The 22685-nt window shown below is 45.4% G+C and overlaps 1 protein-coding gene across 4 annotated transcripts; it reads right to left on the bottom strand.

Moving 5' to 3' along the window:
* Positions 1-4262: 4262 nt before the first annotated feature.
* CMBL (carboxymethylenebutenolidase homolog) lies at positions 4263-19954 on the bottom strand. 4 transcript variants are annotated; one of them, XM_079783371.1, is made up of 8 exons: positions 19814-19932; positions 18481-18647; positions 15989-16152; positions 12024-12257; positions 8639-8746; positions 7707-7849; positions 5820-5911; positions 4263-5142 (listed from the first exon to the last, which is right to left on the bottom strand). In XM_079783371.1, exons 4-8 carry the CDS (start codon positions 12236-12238, stop codon positions 4963-4965), a joined length of 738 nt encoding a protein of 245 aa, XP_079639497.1. In that variant the 5' UTR covers positions 12239-12257; positions 15989-16152; positions 18481-18647; positions 19814-19932; the 3' UTR covers positions 4263-4962. The 4 variants fall into 4 exon arrangements, with proteins under 4 accessions (XP_079639497.1, XP_079639496.1, XP_079639498.1 ...); XM_079783370.1 differs by lacking the exon at positions 18481-18647 and having other exon boundaries at positions 19814-19941; XM_079783372.1 differs by lacking the exons at positions 15989-16152; positions 18481-18647 and having other exon boundaries at positions 19741-19933.
* Between the last annotated feature and the right edge of the window lie 2731 nt (positions 19955-22685).

The following is a 22685-nucleotide window of genomic DNA, read 5'->3' as shown; positions in this document are numbered from 1 at the left end:
CAGTGCTAATGAGACCAGCATTGAAAGTTTAATCTTCACTTAATCCCTATTGTTTTTTTCTAGTTCTGGACCACCCTGAATGCAAACCATTTTGTGTAGGGAGAAGGCCTCCTGGGCACAGACTCCTACAGCACCTACAGATAACTAGAACAGCGAGTGAGAACCCATTTGAGGTTATTAGAGGGCAGAACAAGTGGAGGGTAGAGTGAATTCTAGAAAATAAGGGAGAAATGGATCCAGTGGGAGGAAATGCCTTGGCAATTGCCATGAATGGGTACATTGGTATTGGCTTAATTCTGTACTGAGATAACACTGGCCACTGCAGCAGTGGCTGCCATTACCACAGGCCACCCAGTAGCCCGTTTGAAGACTTGAGTTCAGTGGTTTCAGTTCTCATCCTGTGAAGGAGATACATTTCTTTTATTTGCACCCTAAGGTGGGATTCGATCACTTGCTAGACATCTCGTAGCCTATAAATTGTATAGCCAGGTCAAATCCAGATGGTCTAGGTTCCCCTCTCATCCACTATGCTATTCTGCTTGTGTATGTTTCTAGGTTTTCTAAAAGAATGTTTCTTACAGAGAATCGTAATATGTGCTTATGTGCTACTGTTAGGCAGGAAGTTAGACGTGAGCGGCTGGGGTGGGGCCTGCCCTGGAGTCCTGAACAAGGTTCAGACCAACATTGCCTTCCAACTGCCTCTGGGCGGCCCAGCAGCCAGCAGACCACCGGTGGGCAGGTTCTGAACCCGCTGGTTCTTGGCACAAGCTCAGAGGAAAATGACATAACCTCAATTGGACCTTACTAGGGTCCTGGACTAATAATAAAATTGTATTGCAGTTTTTACACACCCGTGGGTTTTTGTATATGCATTATGGGTAAGGGCGTGCACAGAAGAAATACATAACCTTTTCCCGTCAATCCTTGAATGCAAATGACAGTCTCTACCTATATAACCCCTTATTTAAAGCATATAACCCAGGAGTTTGGGGCCATATCTCTCAACTGTCCCACTCCTTACTTGGAGTGTATCTTTCAATAAGTCCCACTTTGCTTTACTTTCATTTCGTTAAAATCTGTGTCGACAAGAATCGAAGTCCCAGCCACTAACCCCAATCGGTAAAACCACCAGGGGTAGGGGTTTGCTGATAAGGCTTGTCAAATTTCCTAAAATTAGGAAATTATTCTTCCTGACTAAAGTATCAGGATCACCTGTGAACCTGGACACGGACCAGTCTTAACCATTGAGTCACTGTGTTTTCTCTGTTAATGCATTGGTTGTTTTTGTTGTTTTTTGTTTTTGCATTGATGGTTTTGCTAAACAACTATACTGTGGATTTTGGAATAAGTGCTAATATCTTCCTAATTTTAGAATGTCTATGGAACTGGACAATTGAGTATTTCATCATACAATGGCTTATGAAGTCACACTATTATAATTTGCGCTACTGCATGCTGGGTGCCACGTCAGATTGCATCTATATTCTGAGAGCAGGTTCTCATCAGACATAGCCCTGCTTAGAGAAGTGACTGGTAGTCCTGATGAACTGATTTACAAGGACTGATTCCAGCCTGCAGAGAGCAGCTTGCTTTGGACCAGAGCCTGGCCTGAAGGGGTTCGTGGTTGTGTGAAAAGAGCCACTAAACCACTCTTCCCCTCTGAAAATGAACCTCAGAAATGTCCCTGGTGCTTTTTGTGATTGAAAAGAAAGTACGTGGCCTATGAATTGGAAACCATGTAGAGAGATAGTTTCACAGCTGTTGACTTTATTTCATTAAAAGCCCCTCTTCAAGGCAGTGTTACTTTATCTTCAGATCCCAAATCACTTGTCAAGTCTCACACCGCTTCTACTTTAGATGACCCCCATCTCATCCCATGTGTGCCAAGAGCAACTAAAGGAACATGACCCCAAGGTGGACTTACTTGATGTTTGTTAAATAGTCTGGTTGTTATTAACCACTCAAAAGTGCAAATGCTGCCCAGCTGGCCAGTGTGGCTCAATGGTTGAGCGTCAATCCCCAGCATGGGGCCACCGATCAATGTTTCTTTCTCATCCATGTTTCTATCTCCTTCCCTCTCTCTAAAACCAATTTTAAAAACTTAAAAAGTACAATGCCTCTGGAAGGGCTGAGAGACTAGTCTGTTACATGGGACTGAACTTCTTTAATCCTTTTGTGTCTTCTCTGTGAAGTAGCTCCACCAAAGGACTGAGAGTTTAGGATTGGGGGCAATGGCGGTAATTAAAAATAAATTATTATTTGTAAGCACGGAGAAGTGTTAATCCATTTCAAGTGATCTTGCAGGCACCCTTGCAAGATGGGGCCATCTAAATCACTAGAAAAAAGGGGTACCAAAGACAGAAAATGTGCAGGGTAGGCAAAAGCAGGGAGAACCTGACAGCAATAGTGTTTGTTGTGTCCTGAGTGCTGTTGTGTGTTCTATAGGTATTGACCGTGGGTTTCAAAGTGGCCCATAGGCCTCTTGGGGTCCTGGACCCTTTCCAGGGCCCATGAGGGTGAAAGTGTTTCCATACGAAGTTTATTTGCCTTGTTCACTGTAGCACTGACCATACTAAGGCAATGGAGGGTAAAATTGCTTTCATGTTAACGTGAGTGGCCAGTAGCACCAAATGGTACCAGTGAATAGTCATCTTCACCCCACACACTAAAAAAAGCCATTTTCACCAAAGGATGGCCTTGATCAAGCGATTACAGGTTACTAAGTCATCAGCTCTCAGCCCTCGAGTGCACGGCTTTTCAGTGTTCTGTGACGTAAGCGTGTAGAGATCCGTGCCGCGAGCGTGGTGGTTGTCTCAGCTGATCTAGGCCTTTGTGGAACACCAGTTGTACTTCAAAGAATGACTGACACACTGGTTACTCAGAATTGGCTATATAACATTGTCTCGAAAACTGAATATAGTGAGCCTTTTACTTCAATAGAGCGACTGTCTTAGTTCAGTTACTCTACTGAACTAAACGGCACAGACTGAGGGCTTACACAATAAACATTTCTTGCAGTTCTGGAGGCTGAAGTCCAAGCAAGATCAAGGAGCTGGCAGATCCAGGGTCTGCTGAGGGCCTGCTTGCCAGTTTGTACACAGCCCTACTCGCTGCACCTCACATGGCCCAGAGAGGGGGAGAGCTCTCAGTGACGGTCTCCCCTCAACCTTTTTTTTTTTACTTTTTGAAATTCTGATTTTCATGGAAGCTCTAGTTATCTTCATGCATCCCTGGTTCCTCTATCTCTTTCCCTCTGAAGGATGTGTAGTCCCCACCCTAACCCAAGGCAAGGTACGCTGATAATACTCCCGTTATTCCCTGTCCGGGTTACCTCTGAGCTGACCTCAGATACTTAGTTCACTGTGTCCATCTAATGGCTCTGGACTCCCTCCTCTCCATTCCCCGGCCTGGGGTCAAGCCACTCACTGCTCCCTTATCCCTCCCTTTCCCGAGGGCCCATGTGTCACTCCTGCTGCTGACACAGCTGGGACTCTGCAGCCCCCCCCCCCCCCCACACACACACACACACACACACCAATGAAAGAGACAGAGTGGATGTGGCTCCCTGAGGCTGCAGGGCTCCTTGCTCCCCACCTTCCACGGGTTTCCCTCCAGGAGCCCCAGGCCTGACAAGGAATGGCCCCACGTGGGCCCTGGCACATGGGGATGAAGTACCCCACCCTCCAGCCAGGACCCAAGCAAACCCCCTTCCCATCCTCCCACCCAGAGGAGGGAGCCTCCAAGGGCCCAGGCCTGGGTGGGCTGGCAAGTAAGCAGCCCTTCTGGTGTCTGCAGACCGAGAGGAGAGGGTCCGATGGGAGGACAGCTCCCTGGTCTAGGTTTGGTTAGTTTGCCAAGTAACCAAATTCTCAGCAGGAACTGGAAAGACCAACCACAGAGCTGTCGCATGGGGGATAACAGGATTAACAGAAAGTCAGCAGGAGGTGAAGGGCCTTCACTCGTGTAGGTGAGCACTGCCCCATACGGTCCCCACTGGCCACACGCGGCTACTGAGCGCCCACCGTGTGGCAGGGCTACTGAGGAGGAGCTGGATTTTTTATTTGACTTCATTTTAATTCTGATTGAATGCATGAGTGATTTTTGATACAGCCCCAACCCCTGGGGCCCAAAAATGCCTAGGAGACAGCTTGATGGTAACTCCAATCCATCATTTTTTAATTAGCTTCTAGAAAAAGCCACAAATTCAAAAACTCAAAAGTTTACTAGCTTGATATAATTAGGCCCACGGACCCCTATTTTAATCTCTGGTTCTCATAGTGCAATATATGAACATGAAATTCATTTGTATTAAGACAAAGATAAACATCTAATTAAGTTGGGCTTTTATCTACCTGAGTTTATAGTTCATGCTTCCATGGCTTTGCAACATCAGTCATTTTAAAAGATGTCCTCCACTGAAGAACAGAAAGGTCACACCTGAGCTGTCAGCTGGTTCAGAATAGCCCCAGGATTTTTGCTAATTTTAGGATATTACTCTATCAATCAAATTCTCCAGGTACTAACCTATTTTTAAATTTTTTATTTAGGTACATATTTTTTTAAATATGTTTTTATTGATTTCAGACAAGGAAGGAAGAGGGAGAGAGATAGAAACATCAATGATGAGAATCATCGACTGGCTGCCTCCTGCACGCCCCCTACTGGGGATCAAGCCCGCAACCTGGGCATGTGCCCTTGACCAGAATCAAACCCTGGACCCTTCAGTCTGCAGGCTGACACTCTATCCACTGAGCAAAACCAGTCAGGGCTATTTTAGGTACATATTAAAAAATTATTTCATACATTAACATTTCCTACTGAATCTGTGTTTCAGATGAAGTAATGAATTTCAGGATTCCTTGATTTATTTTATACAAAGTGGAAATTAAATAAAATGATTAAATATTTCAAAGCCAATTTCCAGACAAACGCTATCTTGAGAAAAGTTTGCATTGGCCACTGCTAAATGTACTTGCTCAGCCATTCGAGTAAATTCCTTCTTGCCTCATCAATATAGGGCTTATCTTCAGGTGAACAATCTTCTCTCTTTCGATGCACAAACCCATGAGTTTGACCGGAAAATGTTTTAATTTGATATTCCACTTTGCAGTGTTCTTTCAACTTCTGGGTCAGCAAAGAGACCTGGTATGCAAAGATTTTCATGATGAAATGATTCTAACCCTGTAGTAATATTTCCTAATCTCAAAATCTCCTCATAAAAAAAATTCAACATTAATGCTTTAAATTGAGTTCCATAGTCATAATGAATTTTTTACTTTTAATATTATAACCAACACAGTCCTTACCTTTGGCAAAGGAGAGAATTCAGGGCAATATAAAAACAATACAACATCAACTATTTTAAATTGTATAATTTAACTTATTCAAGTATATATAATATACAATATTCAATATATTTGATATAAATTTCAATATATTCAAGTATAAGCTATTTGAAATATGTATTAATCTAAAGTATTGCTTATGAATAATAATAATAATTTCTAAATGACTGCTTTTGAACCACAGTTCATCTTCATTTCCTTTACCAACTCCAGGATTACACATGTGGGGACAGGAGGCAGGGCCTCCTCTATGCCTGGTAACCAGGTCATGCCAAGAGCATGTTGGGGAGGGTTGAAATCACACTGTACATCCCCAATGAAACCCAACTTTAAAACTTAATATTAAAAATAAAAATTTTTTGAAAACTTAATGTTGAAAAATATTTGGAGCAACCAATGAACACTTTAGTATGTTTTCCCCCCAAATGTCAAATCGTGTTATTAAATATGCGAAAAGAAAAGATGCCATCTTACTTGATCAAGAGGAATCACAGCATCATTTTCTGCAAAAATGAACAACGTGGGGTTCTTCAAACTGTGCACATCATCAGAATCCTTGACGATGCCTGCAGGATGGGGACGGGAACACAAGGTATGATTTCCATCCATGCACGTGCCACAGAAAACTACATGGGTTTGGTTTGATTTTTCAAAATTATATATATTTTCTTTTTTTAAGCAATTCCACAGAAGTGGGCTGCCCTATAAAATTAGTCTCAACAAGGAGCTTATCTAGTGGGGATTTATGACCAAGGAGCAGGGTGGGAGCTGTGGATGGAAAACTAAGAGGAGCCAGGCCAGCATGGCTCAGTGGTTGAGTGTTGACCTATGAACCAGGAGGTCAATGGTTTGATTCCCAGTCAGGGCACATGCCCAGGTTGCAGGCTTGATCCCCAGGGGGGGTCGTGTAGGAGGAAGCCGATCAATGATTCTCTCTCATCACTGATGTTTCTATCTCCCTCTCCCCCTCTCCCTTCCTCTCTGAAATCAATAAAACTATATTTAAAAAGAAAACTAAGAGGAAACATCTGGGGAAGAGGGGTTCTGGCCAGACAGCTTGGTAGGATTCCAGCTGAAGACAGGCCAGGGGACAAGATAGAGAGGATGGGGGTTGGGGAGGTGGGGTGTGTGTGTGTGAGAGAGAGAGAGAGAGAGAGAGAGAAATTTGATCAGGTATTAAAGGTGAGGGATCCTCCCTAAACTGACCCAGTAGGCCAAGGACAGAGTTGAAAGTCGGAGCCTACTCAGAGAGGAATAGAGGAGCCTGACTCAAGTTTGGTTAAGGAGAGTCCTAGTCAGTAGGAGGGAGAAAAGAATGGGTGGCTTTTCCTCCCCTTTCCTGTTGGCAGCAAAGAGAAGCTAAGTAACCTAGATAGCCTCCCCTCACCTGTAAGTCCTCTCTAGGAGTCAGAGAGCCACAGGACAGATGGCCACGCTCCCCGCCCCACCTTATGCATGGTTCACTGTGTAAACCTGTACAAGGCAGATTTGATGCCCCGCCCTGGCCTCTCTTAGTCCTGCCGCTCCACAGCTCCTGCACTGTGCAACAGAGGCCAGAAGGGGGTGCCAGAGAGCCGTTCACGCAGGAGCACCTTTTGCTAATTGGCACAAAGGGACTGCATGTTCTAGCAACCCCGGTGACAACGGGAAATTTACTCCTTTCATGTAAAGTTAAAGGGATTTTTTAATGCTAAAACTAAGCAAAAATACTACAGTGAGGAACCATTAAGCCAAATGAGAATCATTAATATAACTATATGATATATATTATGAAAGAAGGCCAAATTTTCTTTTCTTTTTTTAAGCAATTTTTTATGGTCTGACTGCTTCTATATTGTGAACTTAGTATGCCATGTCTATACACAGATAGAATGTTCTCATCAGTGCTATGATACCTTTGGTTTGTTTGGGCTGACATGTTTATGTTGCTATTTACATTTCAGAGTAGGTTTTCTTTTCTTCCCTTCTTTATAGAGTGTGTGTTTGTGGGTGGGGGTGCAGTTGAGAATAATTTTTACCTTGGAAAAATCCTTTCTAAATAACCCTCATGAAAATACTGCTTAATATTCACCATTATCGCAGAAAGAAATGTTATCCCCTTTGTCCCAAGTGAAGAAACTGAGACATCAGGTGACTTTCCCAAAGCAACACTTTTGGAACCCGGGTCTCCCTACTCCCAGTGACATCCTCTGGTTACTGCAGTACAAACCTTCACCTGGACTTTCAGACTTTTAAAGCCAATTTCATGACCACTGGGTATTGTGTTACACCTGGGACCCTTAGCTCGGGAAGAGGCTCATGGCATGGTCACCCACGAATTCTCCTGTGTTCACTGTGTAAACCTGTACAAGGCAGATTTACCATACACAGACACCCCTGCCCTGAATTCTGGGTATTTCATCATCACGTGATGGACAGCAATTCCTCCCCAGCAGAATCCCACGACGCCAATTTTCTGGGCGTGACACTGTTGTTTCAGATACCTCAAGACAGCATCCACCTCTCTAGAACAGAAAGAAAAGTTATTCGTGAATCAAGAGGTATTTTGTGAGGCCCTGGGAAGGGCACTGGGGCAGGTAACAGGAGTTTATCTGCAGCTCTTCCTTGAGGTTCTGAGATTCTTACTTTCTTAGCTGCCTCCTCACCACCTCCTGCCCAGTGACGAATGATGCCTCTCCTGGCAAGTCTCCCTGCCAAGCCCAGCTCCTCCAACCACCTGACAGGGCTGCAGGCGGGCTCTTTCCAAAAGACCAGCAAATCCCACCAGCTCACTGCCCAGCTGAAAGCTGAGCGACAGCCTTCCCCAGCCTCAGCGTAAAGGCCAAAGGCCACAGCATGGCTCTAAGACCTGACCCCAAGATCTGTCCCTGCCCAGCACCCCAGGCTCCTCTCTCCAACAGGCACCAGTCACAACTGGGCAGCTCCCCAAACTCTCTGACTTGGCACATTGACTCCCCCTGCCTAACCCACTCTGCATCGCCTCTCCTCCTGTATCCAAAGAGTAGAGAAAGATTTGGAAAGCCACCAGGACTACTTAAGCCAGGAGGGGACTAAGGGCAGTTGCCCTGGCTTTGCAAACAGTTCATTTGCAAATTGGTTGTTTGGAACAACTCAGAAGACATTTTCAGCTGGAAGCAATGTACTTAATTCGAGGGTCCTGGCCATCCAAGTCCTACTCAGAGGGAGGGTAGATGTCTGGACCGCGAAGCCAGACCCACCTCTCCCTCAAGACTCTGCTCTCCTGGGTTCCCTGGGGGACACCACAAACACAGCCACACCCGCCAGTTACTTACTTGTCGATCTTTCTGGCATTCCTTGTTTTCAACCACTCTGGGAAAGTGGACCAGTCCCCAGAGGGGTGCCATGGCTCCTGCCCTACAAAGAAGTCTGGAACGATGGTTCTGTAAATTAGGGACAGTAACTGATCTTAGTTTCTGTTGCTGTTGGGACTCAGTGTTTGCCTACATTCATTAAGAAATGTGCTACGTTGGCGATTCTCACTCATAGGAAAAGAGAAGTCATGGCCACAAGGGCCAACTTTGATCACAGCAAAGAGGCCAACGGGCACTAGGCCAAGCCATCTCAGATTTCACAACCGAAGGTGCACGGCCTCTGGTAGCCTGTTTGTAGCCCAGCCCATCTAACGTGACCAGGAGACTCAGCAGTGCACACACCCCAGGAGATATTACCGCACAGGACAAGGGGACCCCACCAGCAAGGGCCTGGAGCGAGGTGGGCCCCTTCTGTCCCCAAACCTCTCAGCTGGCCTTTCACATTAGCCTCAGGTCAGAAGGGCACACCTGGTTAGCATGTCAAGTCACTATGACCAAGCAATTTTCCCTAGCTCCGCCCAGCATGCCAGCAGGGCACAGTTTCCTGTTGGATAGTGTAGTCTAATGAGGGTTCTAAAAGGGGCCGCGGCAAACAGCCAGCTTGCCCGAGTCCATGTCTATTGTAGGGGAGGAAAAAATTTCCCTCCTTCCCTTCTAGGTTCTTTGGCTAGTAATTATATTGACATAAGACACATGAACAGGTGAAAAACAAATCCGATTTTGTGGGTAAAAAAGGGGGTTCTAAGGAAAGTAACCTCACAGGGTCATCTGATGATAAATTCTTTAACTGGGCAGCTGGTGGTGGGTAGTTATGTCCCAGGCATATACTTTTTTAGTAACAGGTTTTTCTTTGTCTTAAGCAAGCCCCGTCCATTGTTTCTGGGCATCTAGGTTAACACATCTTTGAAATAAGCATAACCGCCCTCAAAAGAGCACATACTCTTGTTAACTCTCCTGTAATTCATTCCCCACCTTGCTTCTCTCACCTCCATGTAATCGTCCATACTTTCCCTCCTGAATTCCAAAATGTGCCATTTATTACTTCCTGTTATTCTCAGGAGCATGGGAGATCTTGCTACCTGGCACGTCTTCAGTTTGGCTCAAATAAACTCTTATAAAAATTTTCTCCAGGTTTGAACATTACTTATGTCAACAATTTCACATGTACGGGAGCCTCATAAAAATATGAGACGTAAAGGCAGTCAGTCAGACAATTGAAGCTATATGCCACCCTGAGATAAGGACCCGGATAGGGCTTCAAAGGGAAGATTAAGTCACAGGACGACAAAAGACCAGAGGGTTGGTAATTAGAAGTCTGTCCTGCCCACAGGTAGGTCATTCAGGCAAAAGTTATCTCTGGTAATAGCGCTCTTTCTGGGTCAGGCCTCCTATCTAAACTCTTTTAGGTAATTAAGGGAGAAGTAAAAGTTTTTCTTGAGTCTGCTGGGGCTTGAGTGCCTTCAGCTCAAAGCAGTGCCCATGCCACGCAGCACATTTGGGGCGGCTTACTCCGTTCCCTTTCACAATCTTCCCCGCAAGTCCACCCAGGAGGACCAGGCCAGCACTGACCCACCCAGAGACCGGTTTCCAACACAAAGGGCGGTCGCCATGGATGGGGGCCCACAGCGCCTCCTGCAGGGGCAGAAAGGACACTGACATTTGGGTCAGAAGAAGGTAAATTCCAGCTCCAGTACTGCATTGTCTGCCCTGTATTCTTTTTTTTCTTTCTTTTTTGTTTTTAAATATATTTTATTGATTTTTTTACAGAGAGGAGGGGAGAGGGAAAGAGAGCCAGAAACATCAATGAAAGAGAAACATCAATCAGCTGCCTCCTGCACACACCCCGACTGGGGATGTGCCCGCAACCAAGGTACATGCCCCGGACCGGAATTGAACCTGGGACCCCTCAGTCCACAGGCCGACGCTCTATCCACTGAGTCACGCCAGTTTCGGCTGCCCCGTATTCTTCAATCATCTAACAACATGCAGCCCCATGTTCTCCATCTGAGAAACAGAGACTGCACCCAGCCCCGCCCAACCTCAGAGGGTTATTTGGAGGGAAAATGAGTTGTCCACGTGTGAAAGGGCTCTGTAAATCACAGGCATCTGGACTCCTTACCCCCAACCAAAGCAACCACCTGAAACAACAGAAGCTGCAGCCCCATTCGATCAGCTGCCTGGGGCAGGGTGACCTGAGGCACCTCAGTCCTCAGGCCCTGATTTCCTGCTCGGCGAAAGGAGAACAATGATGGTGCCTCCCAGGAGGGGTCGCGGGGAGGACACCAGCCCTTCACAGCCTGAACTCAGGGTCTGGCTGAGCCAGAGCGATCAGGGCTGGCTGTCCTTTGTTTTATTACTGGGCTTGCCGCTGGGATGTTAAATTGCCTCATCTCTAAAATAAACTGAAGGGTATTAAAAAGTGAAAAATCGAGTGAATCCTCTTTTTAGTCAACACTAAGTTTGCATCACACAGCAGGGGGCCGCTTCCTTTAAATCGGTTCTTTTCTAGGAAAACCAGGAAGGTGCACCCTTTGATTTCCAGCTTCTCTTTGGGGAGAAAACAAAGGAAATCGGGTGCTCCAAGCTCAGGGCACGCTGGGTTTCACGCTTTCTGAAGCTGGAGAGGAAGGAGTGGTTCCTGCCCTCCCTCCTGCGTTTCCCTGTAGCTGTTACCAACACCAGGGCAGTCGATAAGCGAACAGGTAGCAGCCTTCACCACGCAACTGGACAAAGGCAGAACCTTTGGGAGACAGCGAGGTCTCACTGGGCCAGTCCTGGAACCCAGTCTAATACAGACGGGCCATGATAGTTGGAGGCTGACATGCTCCAAGGGCCAAGTAATGGGTCATCTCAGAGCTAGCGAGGTCTTTCCAAGGACACATGTCCTGTGGCTGTGTCCCGAGGGGCCCCACATTGAGGGCATCCCCAGGAAGACCTGAAGCCCGGGAACTCGGGGGGTTCTGGTGGAGAGCATGTGGGTGATTTAAGCTTCATATGACATTTCCCAGAGAGATAAGGAAGTAGATCATGTAAATTAGGGACTAGATAAGAGAAGGTGAGGAGATTAGCCAAAGAACACATATGCATAACCTGTGGACACAGGCAATAGAGTGGTGAAGGCCAGAGGGAAGGGGGGGGCGGTGGGAGCTGGGTGGAGGTGGGCAAAAGAGGGGGGGCATCTGTAATAGTGTCAACAATAAAAATAGTTATTTAGTTATTTACAAAGAGAAAAAAAGAATACAGTCAGGGTTTTAGGGGTTGTTTTTGTTTTCCCTGAAGGGAACACAATATACATCACAGAAATTTCCATGGATTTTCTCAAAGAAAAATAGAATTTTATACGCACGTGTATCCATTTCCTGAGATCATGTCAGCCATATATCTGGTATTGGGCATCTCCCAACCGAATATATCTTGAATGACAATCACGGCTTTGCCAGCATCAACGGGGCATCTGGTGACATAAGCCTTGATATGTTCAACTTGAACTTCATGCCCCATCCCTCCATATTCCATCTTATGGCCAATGTCACAGGGACAAGGATGAGCTTCGTTAGCCATTGGAGATATTTAAGTCGGGCTACAGAGAGAGAAACATGCTTTATATTCCGAATGGGGCAAATCTAAAGGTTTTGAACAGTAAATAAACTAAAATCAAGATTGACTCTACTCCTAGTGTACTCATGCAAGAAATCAGTGCTGGTATTTGGTCCATCTGAAGACATCATAGGGAACAATTTTATATTAACTTAACATGTTCTCATATACCTTTAATATGTGTAATATCTATCAGGCACACCTTTAAAATCTGTTTTCTGGAAGAAGAAAAAACAAACAATATTGGCTGCTGGTTCTGGCAACACCACAGGTTGGAGCTAAATAAGACTCCATTCACATTGCAAACACTAGAAATACCGGAGTGAGTGTAACCAGCAAATAAGAACACATGGGAAGAAGGGAACAGCACCAGGGCTGGAACTGGAGAGGAAGCCAAAACCAGGGTGAGGGTGGCGGGAACAGATGCTGCTGAGAGCCCGGCCAAGGCTGGAGACCGGCCAGACCCGGGACCACCCTAACCCAGCCTGGATTCTGCGTCCAGTCAGGCCTTGGGAACCCATGAATTGGGATTTGTAGCTGAGACCACTCCACGCAACATCAGAGCCCTCAAGGGTTCTGAGTTAGTGGGATACATAAGAAACAACAGCAAAGAAAAACTGTGGACCCAGGACTAGGAATATGTAAGGAAGCCTAGGAGGTTATAAAAAAAACCATCACCCCAATTTACAAGATCCTTTGTTTCAAGTAGGAAAACCTGGCTGAGAAATGAACGTAACTGGCCCTGGGCATCTGGCAGAAGCAAAAGCAAATCTACTTTATAGCCAGACTTTCACAATCCAGGCCGAAAATGCTACCATGGAAAAGGAACTCACTATAAAGTGCCAAATGGGAGGAAGCGCTCCAAATACACAATAATCAGGAGAAATAATGGTGACAGCGTGGGGAGAAATGAGGACAGGACCTACCGAGCAAGCTTCACCAAACAAACTGAAAGCAGGAGAGAAGACGAAAGAAAAACTAAACCTATCAACTGCAATGGGAGAAAGTATGTGACTGAAATAGATCCGAATAAATAGAAATAGATTAAATTCACTATATGAGACAGATTCTCAAAATGAATTTTTAAATGTCGAGGTACCATCAGAAAGGAGACCATAGGAACACTGAACCCAAAGATGTCCCTACAGATACAATGACCAGAGGTCTGGCATTTGTTTCAGAATAGCCCAGCGGATGGTGGCATGTTGGTGTCTCCTGTTCGGGGTGCCATAATGCTGGGGTTCTTTTCCCAGCCTTACAAAGGGTTCAGCACTCTGGAGAAAGGGGCTGAGCGTAGATGATTAAGAAGTCCAAGGACGAAAGATAGTTTTGAAAGGCATTGGGGGTCAGAGAAGCTTCAGCTAAAGGGAACTGAAGACTCTTCCTTGACCAAGGACCCGTGCTTTTATTCAACACAACTTGTCCTAAGGCAAGGTGGAAATATACACTTCAAAGGGTAAAGTATCAACGGATATACAGAAATATTATCAGTTTGGGGAATAGCCTACAGCTGTTCAGGTGTTTGGCCAACAGGAGGCAATAACATGCCCTGAGCTGTCTGGCAGCAGACAATCATCCTATTCAGGTTTGGAGGAAGTGCCGTTTAGCCGTTTCCAACAGGTAAACTACATTTGACTCAACCCTGTTGAGCTCCTCAAGCTTCACCAACCTTTTGGTGAAACTCGTGTAACTATTACATGCTGGAATTGGTTCTCGGCAGTGGCAGTGGGTGTCCCTGTGTCACAGTGTTGGAACTGCGTGGTGAGTTCAGGAGCATCCTTTGTACTAGTCTGTCTACTTTTATTTTTTATATTTTTTAAATTGAATTTTAGAGAGAGAGGAAGGGAGAGGGATAGAGAGATAGAAACATGGATAAGAGAGGAAATCATCCATCAGCTGCCTTCTGCATGGCCCCCACTGGGGATCAAGCCCACAACCCAGACATGTGCCCTGACCGGGAATCGAACTGGTGACCTCTTGGCTCCTGGGTCAACACTCAACTGCTGAGCCACACCAGCCGGGCTCTACTTTGATATATGCTTAATATTTTCCTCAACAAAAAAAAATTAACTTTTATTGAAATTTTAAAATCGATAAGATAAACAAAGCAAAAAGACAAGGTATGGACTAAGAGAAGATACCATTCTTAAAGCAGATTTCGTATTTAGATAAAATATATGAAGAATTCTTATAAATCAAGAAGAAAAAGACAACATCAACAGAAAAATGCTCCAAAGATATTGAGTGGGCCAGTCAACAAAAGGGAACACCTGAATGATATGAAAAGATAATTAAGGTCACTAGTATATGAGAAAATTATACAAAGAACATCAATGACATACCATTTTACATCATCTTGAAGATTGTCTATAAGTGTGTTAACACTAGGAGATGGTGTCCATGGAATATAAGCTGATACAAACTCTAAAAATATGTATGTCAAGGTCTAGCAGTGATGAAGATACCCTGCAACCCAGAAATCCCACCACTCGGTATATTCTCTAGAGAAATTCACGTGTGTGTGTGTGTGTGTGTGTGTGTGTGTGTGTGTGTGTGTTCCCATGCATGCATGCAGTGGATGGTATGGAAGTACATTCTTGGTAGCATAGACATGATGGCAAAAATTGGAAGCAACTAATTGACCATCAGGAGAAGAATGGGATAAACTGTGATTCATTCATTGTTGTGGTTTGAATTCTGTCCCCCAAAAAGGATAGGTCAAATCCTACCCCCAGAACCTGTGAATGGAACCTTATTCATTAATAGGGTTTCACAGAGGGTAATCAAGTTAAGATGAGGTCGTCCTGGTGAGGGTGATGCTCATCTAATTAATGACTGGTGTCCTTACCAGAAGAGGGAAATGTGGGTATAGAGACAGATACACAGCAGAGGAGTGATGCATCTGCAAACCAAGGACCCTAGGGATGGCCACTCAACCCCAGAAACTGGGAGAGAGGCAAGGAGGTATTCTCCTTTAAAGGTCTGAAGAAGAGCATGGTCCTACCAACACCATCGTTTAGGACTTCAGGCGTCCACAACTGAATAAATTTTTGAGAGAATAAATTTCTGTTGTCTTAAGTCACCCAGTTTATGGCAACCCTAGGGCACAAAAAACTCATAAAAGGAATATTGCATAGCAGTTCAATTAACAAACTATATATATCAATATGATAAATCTCAAAAACATAATGCTATAATAATGACGATAGCTTTTTTAATGCTAAATAAATACTAAAACCCCAAAATAATACATATATTATTAATAAATATAGGGTTTAAACGTATAACTCAAGAGACTGAAGCACACCACCATTAGAGAGTGGTTATGGGTGGGGAAAGGAGATTATTGTCTCTAATTGTATTTGTTATATTTTATTTCCTTAAAAAGTTTTGATTTGAAGTACATAAGAAAAAAGATAATGTTTTTTAAAAATCTGGGTCATGTGAATATGGGTGCAGCTATGTTATATCATGTACTTTGCAGAGCATTCTACATGTTCATAACTAGAAATAACGTAATTTTAAAGAGAGAAATTAAGAGCTAGCCATTTGATCACAGGAAATTTGATTCTATTTGGTATGGCTTTTTGTCCATAAGCTACATCATAAAATTATGATTAGTAAGAGAAGTCAGAACAATCCAGTATCGGTAGCAGCGCATTTTATGTCCACTGCACTGCTGTTGGGAGCTGATTCCTTGGGCTGATTTCTTACCTGGGCTGTCCTGAGGGCGAGGGGACCACGGAAAATCCTGGTCGTTCCAAATTAGCCTTGAATCTGAATCTTTTAACTTTATCTTCAGTTGATATCCACTCTCCAAAAGAAGTCTTTACAGCCAGGAGACCCACTCTCTGGACTGATCCTGCAAGGTTATTCGCCTGCAGAAAGGGGAGGTGCCAGGACAGGACTGCGTGTGCTGTGTGTGGAAGTCTGGGCTCCTGCCAGACCCTTCACGTGGCACAGCAGCCTGTGTGACGCCAAGGTCACGGTGGGCAGGGCAGTTTCTACAGACTGTACCCCCTCGCGGTGTGAGAGCCTCAGGGAACATATCCTTGACTATCTACTGACTGTACTCTAAAGAAATTTTCTATATGCATATACCTTTCAGGATTATGGCTTTTTTTCCCCCAAAAGACACATTTGTGAAAAGGTAATTAAAAAAAAGTAAAACCATAGATATAAAATGAATATATTAAAGATTTTATTTTACACATAAGATAGGAGGGAATGAGGCTGATGTTATATAACTGATTCAAAGGACAAAAGAAAAGAACACAAATTTATATGTCGTAAAGGAAGATTGAGATGAATTGCAAGTGGAGACAAAACGGATTTTCCACTGGAGGGGAAGAAGCCAATTAAATCTCTACCAGATAGGACCGAATTTACAAATCTATCAGTTACCCACGACTTTCAAAGAATTGCAATCTCATTCAAATACAATGAACCCGGCTAGAATCAGACAGCCCAGAAGGGTGTGCTGTGGACAGTGAGTACTTTTCCATTGAAACCGTTTTTTCTATATGACCTTATAGAGTCACTCACTGTGAGTGGTAAGGCTTCAGTTTCCTCCTAGAAAGGATGGGCTGTGCGTCTGACATGTATGATGGGGTCCTCAGAAAATGTGTGTCCAGAAAGGCTTTTCTGTATCATAGCAGCTGGACTTGGCAACACATCCTGCCACCCTGAGACCAGCTCTTTGGTCCCCACTGGTGAAACTGCTAGAAGCCAGGGGCCTCTTTATGGCTTCAGGGCTGGCCAACACGTGCTCCTGCAGAGGACACCCTAATGGGCACGCTCATTGGCAATGCCACACTAAACTCACCACTAATGCCCGTGGTCCCCCCACCCCATAACGTTCATGCAAGATGCCACACCTGTGAGAATGACTGCCAAGCCCACTCCCCTACACACTGAGGGTCCCTGGACAAAGATTCTCTCCTTGACCAAACTCCTCTGAACCCTGTTCTCCATTAGGCCCTGACTTTGGGGCTTCCGAGTTCATCTCTGCATTGCCCAGTTTTAGTAAGAATCCTGCTAAGTCAGTTTATCAGAATCCCCCACCCTCCATATCTGATCCTGACCCGCAGCCTCTGCCATCCCCCAGGTGATGTCTAATGCCCTTGGCTTTGTCTTCTGCCAAAATCCTGCCAAGTCAGTTAGCAGGATTCCCCAAACCCTCATGCTTCCTTAGTAATTTTCCATCCACTGACCCCCCTACTCAGATCCTTGGCTATAAATCCCCACTTTTCCTTGTTGTATTCAGAGTGGGGCCCGATCTCTCTCCTACTGCAAAATCCCATTGCACTGGTCCGTACACCTGTGGCGGTGGCCCTGAATAGGGTCTGCCCTGTTCTTGAACAAGTGTGATGAATGAGGAATCTCCTCCTGCACAGCCTCCAGCCCTGCTTCACACAGCACGTGCCTCCACAAAACTACAAGCCCATGGAGAGCACTGGTGCGCACTGGATCTGCAAATTACCTTCCTGAGGCAGTCCTCTACTCCATGCAAATTTGTCCTTCTTGACTTCTTTTTTTTAATATTTTAAAATCGATTTCAGAGAGGAAGAGAGAGGGGGAGAGAGAGATAGAAACATCAATGATGAGAGAGACTCATTGATCGGCTGCCTCCTGCATGCGCCATACTAGGGATGGAGCCCGCAACCCGGGCATGTGCCCTGACTGGGAATGGAACAGGGACCTCCTGGTTCATAGGTGGACGCTCAACCACTGAGCCATGCCAGCGGGCTTGACTTCTTTTTTGAACCAGTTATAATATCTTTCTGGTTCCCTCTTTAGTAAATAAAGCAGAACCGTTAACACGTGCTCATTTTTTATATCTGTAGGAGAGTCATGACTTTACCTTTCTCGGAAAATTATCTTTTTTTAAATAAATCTTTATTGTTCAGATTATTACAATTGTTCCTCTTTTTCCCCCCATAGTTCCCCTCCACCCGGTCCCACCCCACCCTCTGCTCTTACCTCCCCACACTGTCCTCATCCATAAGTGTACAATTTTTGTCCAGTCTCTTCCCGCACCCCCCACACCTTTTTCCCCCTGGAGAATTGTCAGTCCACTCCCTTTCTATGCCCCTGATTCTATTATATTCACCAGTTTATTCTGTTCATCAGATTTTTTATTCACTTGATTTTTAGTTTCACTTGTTGATAGATATGTATTTGCTGTTCATAATTTTTATCTTTACCTTTTTCTTCCAGTATAATTGAACAACAGTCCCTTTTTCTCACCGGAAGTCAGAAAGGTGAGAAATGGCTCTAACGTGTGGTGAACAAGTGCGGTTTTCCTGCTTTCACACTCCCCAGGATTTAAATAACTCGGAAGTCATACTTCCCAACGCAGTGAAGATCTCCGCTAGAAATGTAGAAAACAGGTTTTGACGAGCGAAGGAGATTGGCGGAGATGGGGTTGTAACATGCAAATTAGTCTAGGAATAAATTTCTGGAAGCTCCGGAGATTTAGAAATAGAAACCTTCTGCAAGCTCCGCAAAAGCAACGCTGAAAGATAATATGGGAAGGGCGGTGGCTACCGGGGAAGGCTGGGCGCCTTTTCCTTTTACTGGGTAAACAGGGTGGGAACGTGCCTGGGAACCGATTTTCAATCTTGCAGGGGAAGGCAGGGCCCTACCCCTCCTTCGATGAGTCTGAGAACGCCACCTCCTCTGGTGATTACTGGACAGCAGTCATGCTGGTGTTTTCTATAGGGAGCGCGCTCAGACAGCGGTGAGGAGAAGGCTAGGCGCGGGGAGCGCGCGCTGGCCGGGGAGCGCGCCTGGCACGCAGCTGCCTTTGACCTTTCCTTGGGCGCTGTCAGACCTAGATAGGGTTTCCCCCAGATACTCGCAGGGCTCCCTTCTGACCACCTCATTATAAATGGTCTTTTGAAGGCAACAGGCGGCGTTTTCCATCAGCAAGAAACCTAAGTGGCAGGAGCCACTGTTGGCAAGGCCTGGGCAAGGCGACACTTCTGCGCCCCCCACCCCCACCCCCCGGCCCACGGCTGTGGGTGTGGACTGTGCACTCCTTCTTGGCAGCACGTACCCAGCAGCCAGCACCTCCTCCCTTAATATCCACCCTTTAAAAAATACCGCCAACTGTGGGCAATGATCTTGATGCAAATCTGCTCATCCCCCCCCCCCCCCCCACAATAGTAGTAAAAACTATACAACCAAAATGTTCCACTGTGGGAAAAATCGTTACAAAGAGTATTTAGTGGCACGAAGGAAAGGCTTCTGACAAGCCTTTGGGGGAACGAGCACACGTTTATACACAGTACGGTTTCAACTATTTTCCAACTGCATGGCTAAACAATACAGGCAGCTATGCCCAGGTGGGGTGGCGAGGGTGGCTTTTCTGCGGTAACAATGTACTGCTTGGATGCAAGTCAGCTTTTGAAAATGGGCTTGACGGGCGCATTACCTGTGCGCACGGCCAAGCCCTCCGTTACCTTGTGCTAACACCCCATTGAGTTAGTGGAGCCGAGATCGGGGCGCGTTTCTGCGATCGGGAAGCGCACGTACCTCGTCGCCGCCTGCAAACTGTCTACCGCGCGGAGGAGGCGAGACCCGTAGGCGAGAGCCCGGAGCCACGGTCAGGGGCAGCCGAGTGGGAGGCGCCTTCTTCCCGGGCGGAAGTGGACGCGGTGACCGAGGGCGCCCGGAACCCTGTGGGCCAGTGGCTGTCCGGATTCTCAGCTTCCCGGGAAGGAGGGGAGGCGGGCTGTGGGAGGGCTGGAGAGGCCCTCGGCCGGCCGGGTGAGGGAGGTGAGAAGCGAGGAGGAGGAGAGGGAGGGAGGGAAGGGGGCTTGGAGGAGGAGGACAACCAGCCTGTGAAATTTACAAGTGTGCCTGGCTCCTAAGACCTGGAACTTCTTTGTTGTAAATCAAAATTAGGCTATTCTTAAAAAAAATAAATTATTGCGTACTCCTACTTGCCCTCCCCCACCTCACCCCCACTCCATATTTTTTTTTTCTGGTCATCTGATCAGAAAAGGTTGTTGATAATTGTCTTTGTAAGAAAAACGTCCAAGCCTGTAGAGAATTTTTATGAGTTTATTTGAGCCAAACTGAGGACAATTGCTGAGAAACCAAATCTCCAGGGATTGAGAAAATGCTAGAGAATGGCAGTTTTGCAGCTTATGTTGTGTGTTAGAATAAAAGGAGGAGACGTAAGGAGGGTTACATAAAATTTACTGGTGGCAGATTAAGGGACGGGAGAAAGGCAAACCAGGCAAATCTCTGGGGTTGGATAAAAAACCAAAATGGTGCCACTTGATGGATACAGGATTAATTAATAACATTTATTTTTTATGTTTATTTTTTTAATATAATTTATTGATTTTTTACAGAGAGGAAGAGAGAGGGATAGAGAGTTAGAAACATTGATGATAGAGGAACATCAATCAGCTGCCTCTTGCACAACCCCCACTGGGGATGTGCCCACAACCAAGGTACATGCCCTTGACCGGAATCGAACCTGGGACCTTTCAGTCCGTAGGCCGACGCTCTATCCACTGAGCCAAACCAGTTTCGGCTAATTACTAACATTTAGAACACATAGGATGGTATGTGGGCAACAAATGAGGGTGTGGGTTTCTGTGTCATGCCCTGGCGCTGGCAGTTGTGGGGTCTGGAAAAGAAGGTAACTCTGACATTTCAAAGGTTTGTTATCTTAGATGCACAAAGACAATAGACAGGCTCACTGACAGTAAAGATTGATTTGTCAAGGAAGCTATCGGCCGAGCAATGACTACCTGCCATGACCCAGTTTTGTTAGGAATTTATGATCAGAGCATCCTACGTGGTTACTTTCAGTCTTTGCGTGCTTGTTTGTTTTCCAAGAAAGATGATAAAAATTACAACATTATATGGCAGACAATAGCTGAATGGCACTGTGATTCTAAAAGGCAGAGTGAGGCCCTAACTGGTTTGGCTCAGTGGATAGAGCGTCAGCCTGCGGACTGAGGGGTCCCAGGTTTGATTCCAATCAGGGGCACATGCCCAGGTTGTGGGCTCGATCCCCCGTAGGGAGGCATGCAGGAGGCAGCTGATCAATGATTCTCTCTCATTATTGATGTTTCTATCTCTCTCTCTCCCTCTCCCTTCCTCTCTGAAATCAATAAAAATATTTTTTAAAAAATAAAAGGTGGAATGAGAACAAACATTAGAAACAATAAATTGGGAATCCAATTTAATTCAAAAAGGTATTTTTGTGCAAGATATTTTGTTAGGTACTTCTTTTTTATTATTGTCTAAAGTTTTACATATGTCTCCTTTTCCCCCTATTGCTTTCCCCGCCCCCCCCCCCCCCCCCCCCCCGGCTTGTTAGGTACTTCTGTGATCCAAAGATGAAGAAGACAAAGTCAGTTTCAAGTATGTACAAGCTGTGGATGTAGAAAGGGTATAATAACCCAGAAAATTAAAAGCAAAGCAAAATCTGATGAATGCCATAGGAAAGATATAAATAGCAAGCATTGGAAAAAATAGAGGAGGGAGAGATCATACTACTTCAGTGAAGAGAAGGTGGATCAGGATCAGGAAGGGGTTCAAGGAGAATGTGTCACCAGTAGGTGAAAGATGAGCAAGTTTTGAAGAGACAATGATTGGAGAAGAGGAATATATTCTAACTAGAGGTAATAGTATGAATAAAAAGCATACTGAAGGAGAGATGAGTGGTCCAGCTTGGCTGGTTTTAAGGAACATTTAAAGTCACCTGAGATGTTTGTACAGACCTCAGTAAGCAATGGAGAGGCACTGGAAGATGGTATATAGAGAGTGACACAAAGCTACACTCAAATCTGGCAGGAGGGTGCAGGACAGAATAAAAGGAGGGTAGTAGATCATTTAAAGCAGGGGTCCTCAAACTTTTTAAACAGGGGGCCAGTTCACTGTCCCTCAGACTGTTGGAGGGCCGGACTATAGTTTAAAAAAAACTATGAACAAATTCCTATGCACACTGCACATATCTTATTTTGAAGTAAAAAAAACAAAACGGCAAAAACACCTGCATGTGGCTCACGGGCCGTAGTTTGAGGACGCCTGAAAAGAAATCAAACTTCTTTAGCAGTGTATCAGTAAGTGAGCAGTTGATGTCATTCCAAGCAGACATACTTCCTCCGGGTACCCACATATTTCTCCCCACTAACCTTTTTAAGTTGTTCACACAGCTGAGTCTATTTCCTCATCTCCTACTCAGTCCAACACCTACATACACTATACTCTGCCGGGTCCACTCCCCTTTTTTAAGAAAATAATTCTGTATTGTTGAAAGTATTACATATGTCCCCCTTTTTCTCCCATTGGCCCCCTCCAGCCCGTCCCCCACCCCAGGCCCTCACCAACCTGTTGTCTATGTCCATGACAGCCCACTGCCTTTTTAAAGCCTCCAAAGTCA

The sequence above is a fragment of the Cnephaeus nilssonii genome (genome assembly GCF_951640355.1).
Source record: "Cnephaeus nilssonii genome assembly, chromosome: 2".
Classification (NCBI taxonomy): domain Eukaryota; kingdom Metazoa; phylum Chordata; class Mammalia; order Chiroptera; family Vespertilionidae; genus Cnephaeus; species Cnephaeus nilssonii.
This window is presented reverse-complemented; position numbering and strand designations above follow the sequence as displayed.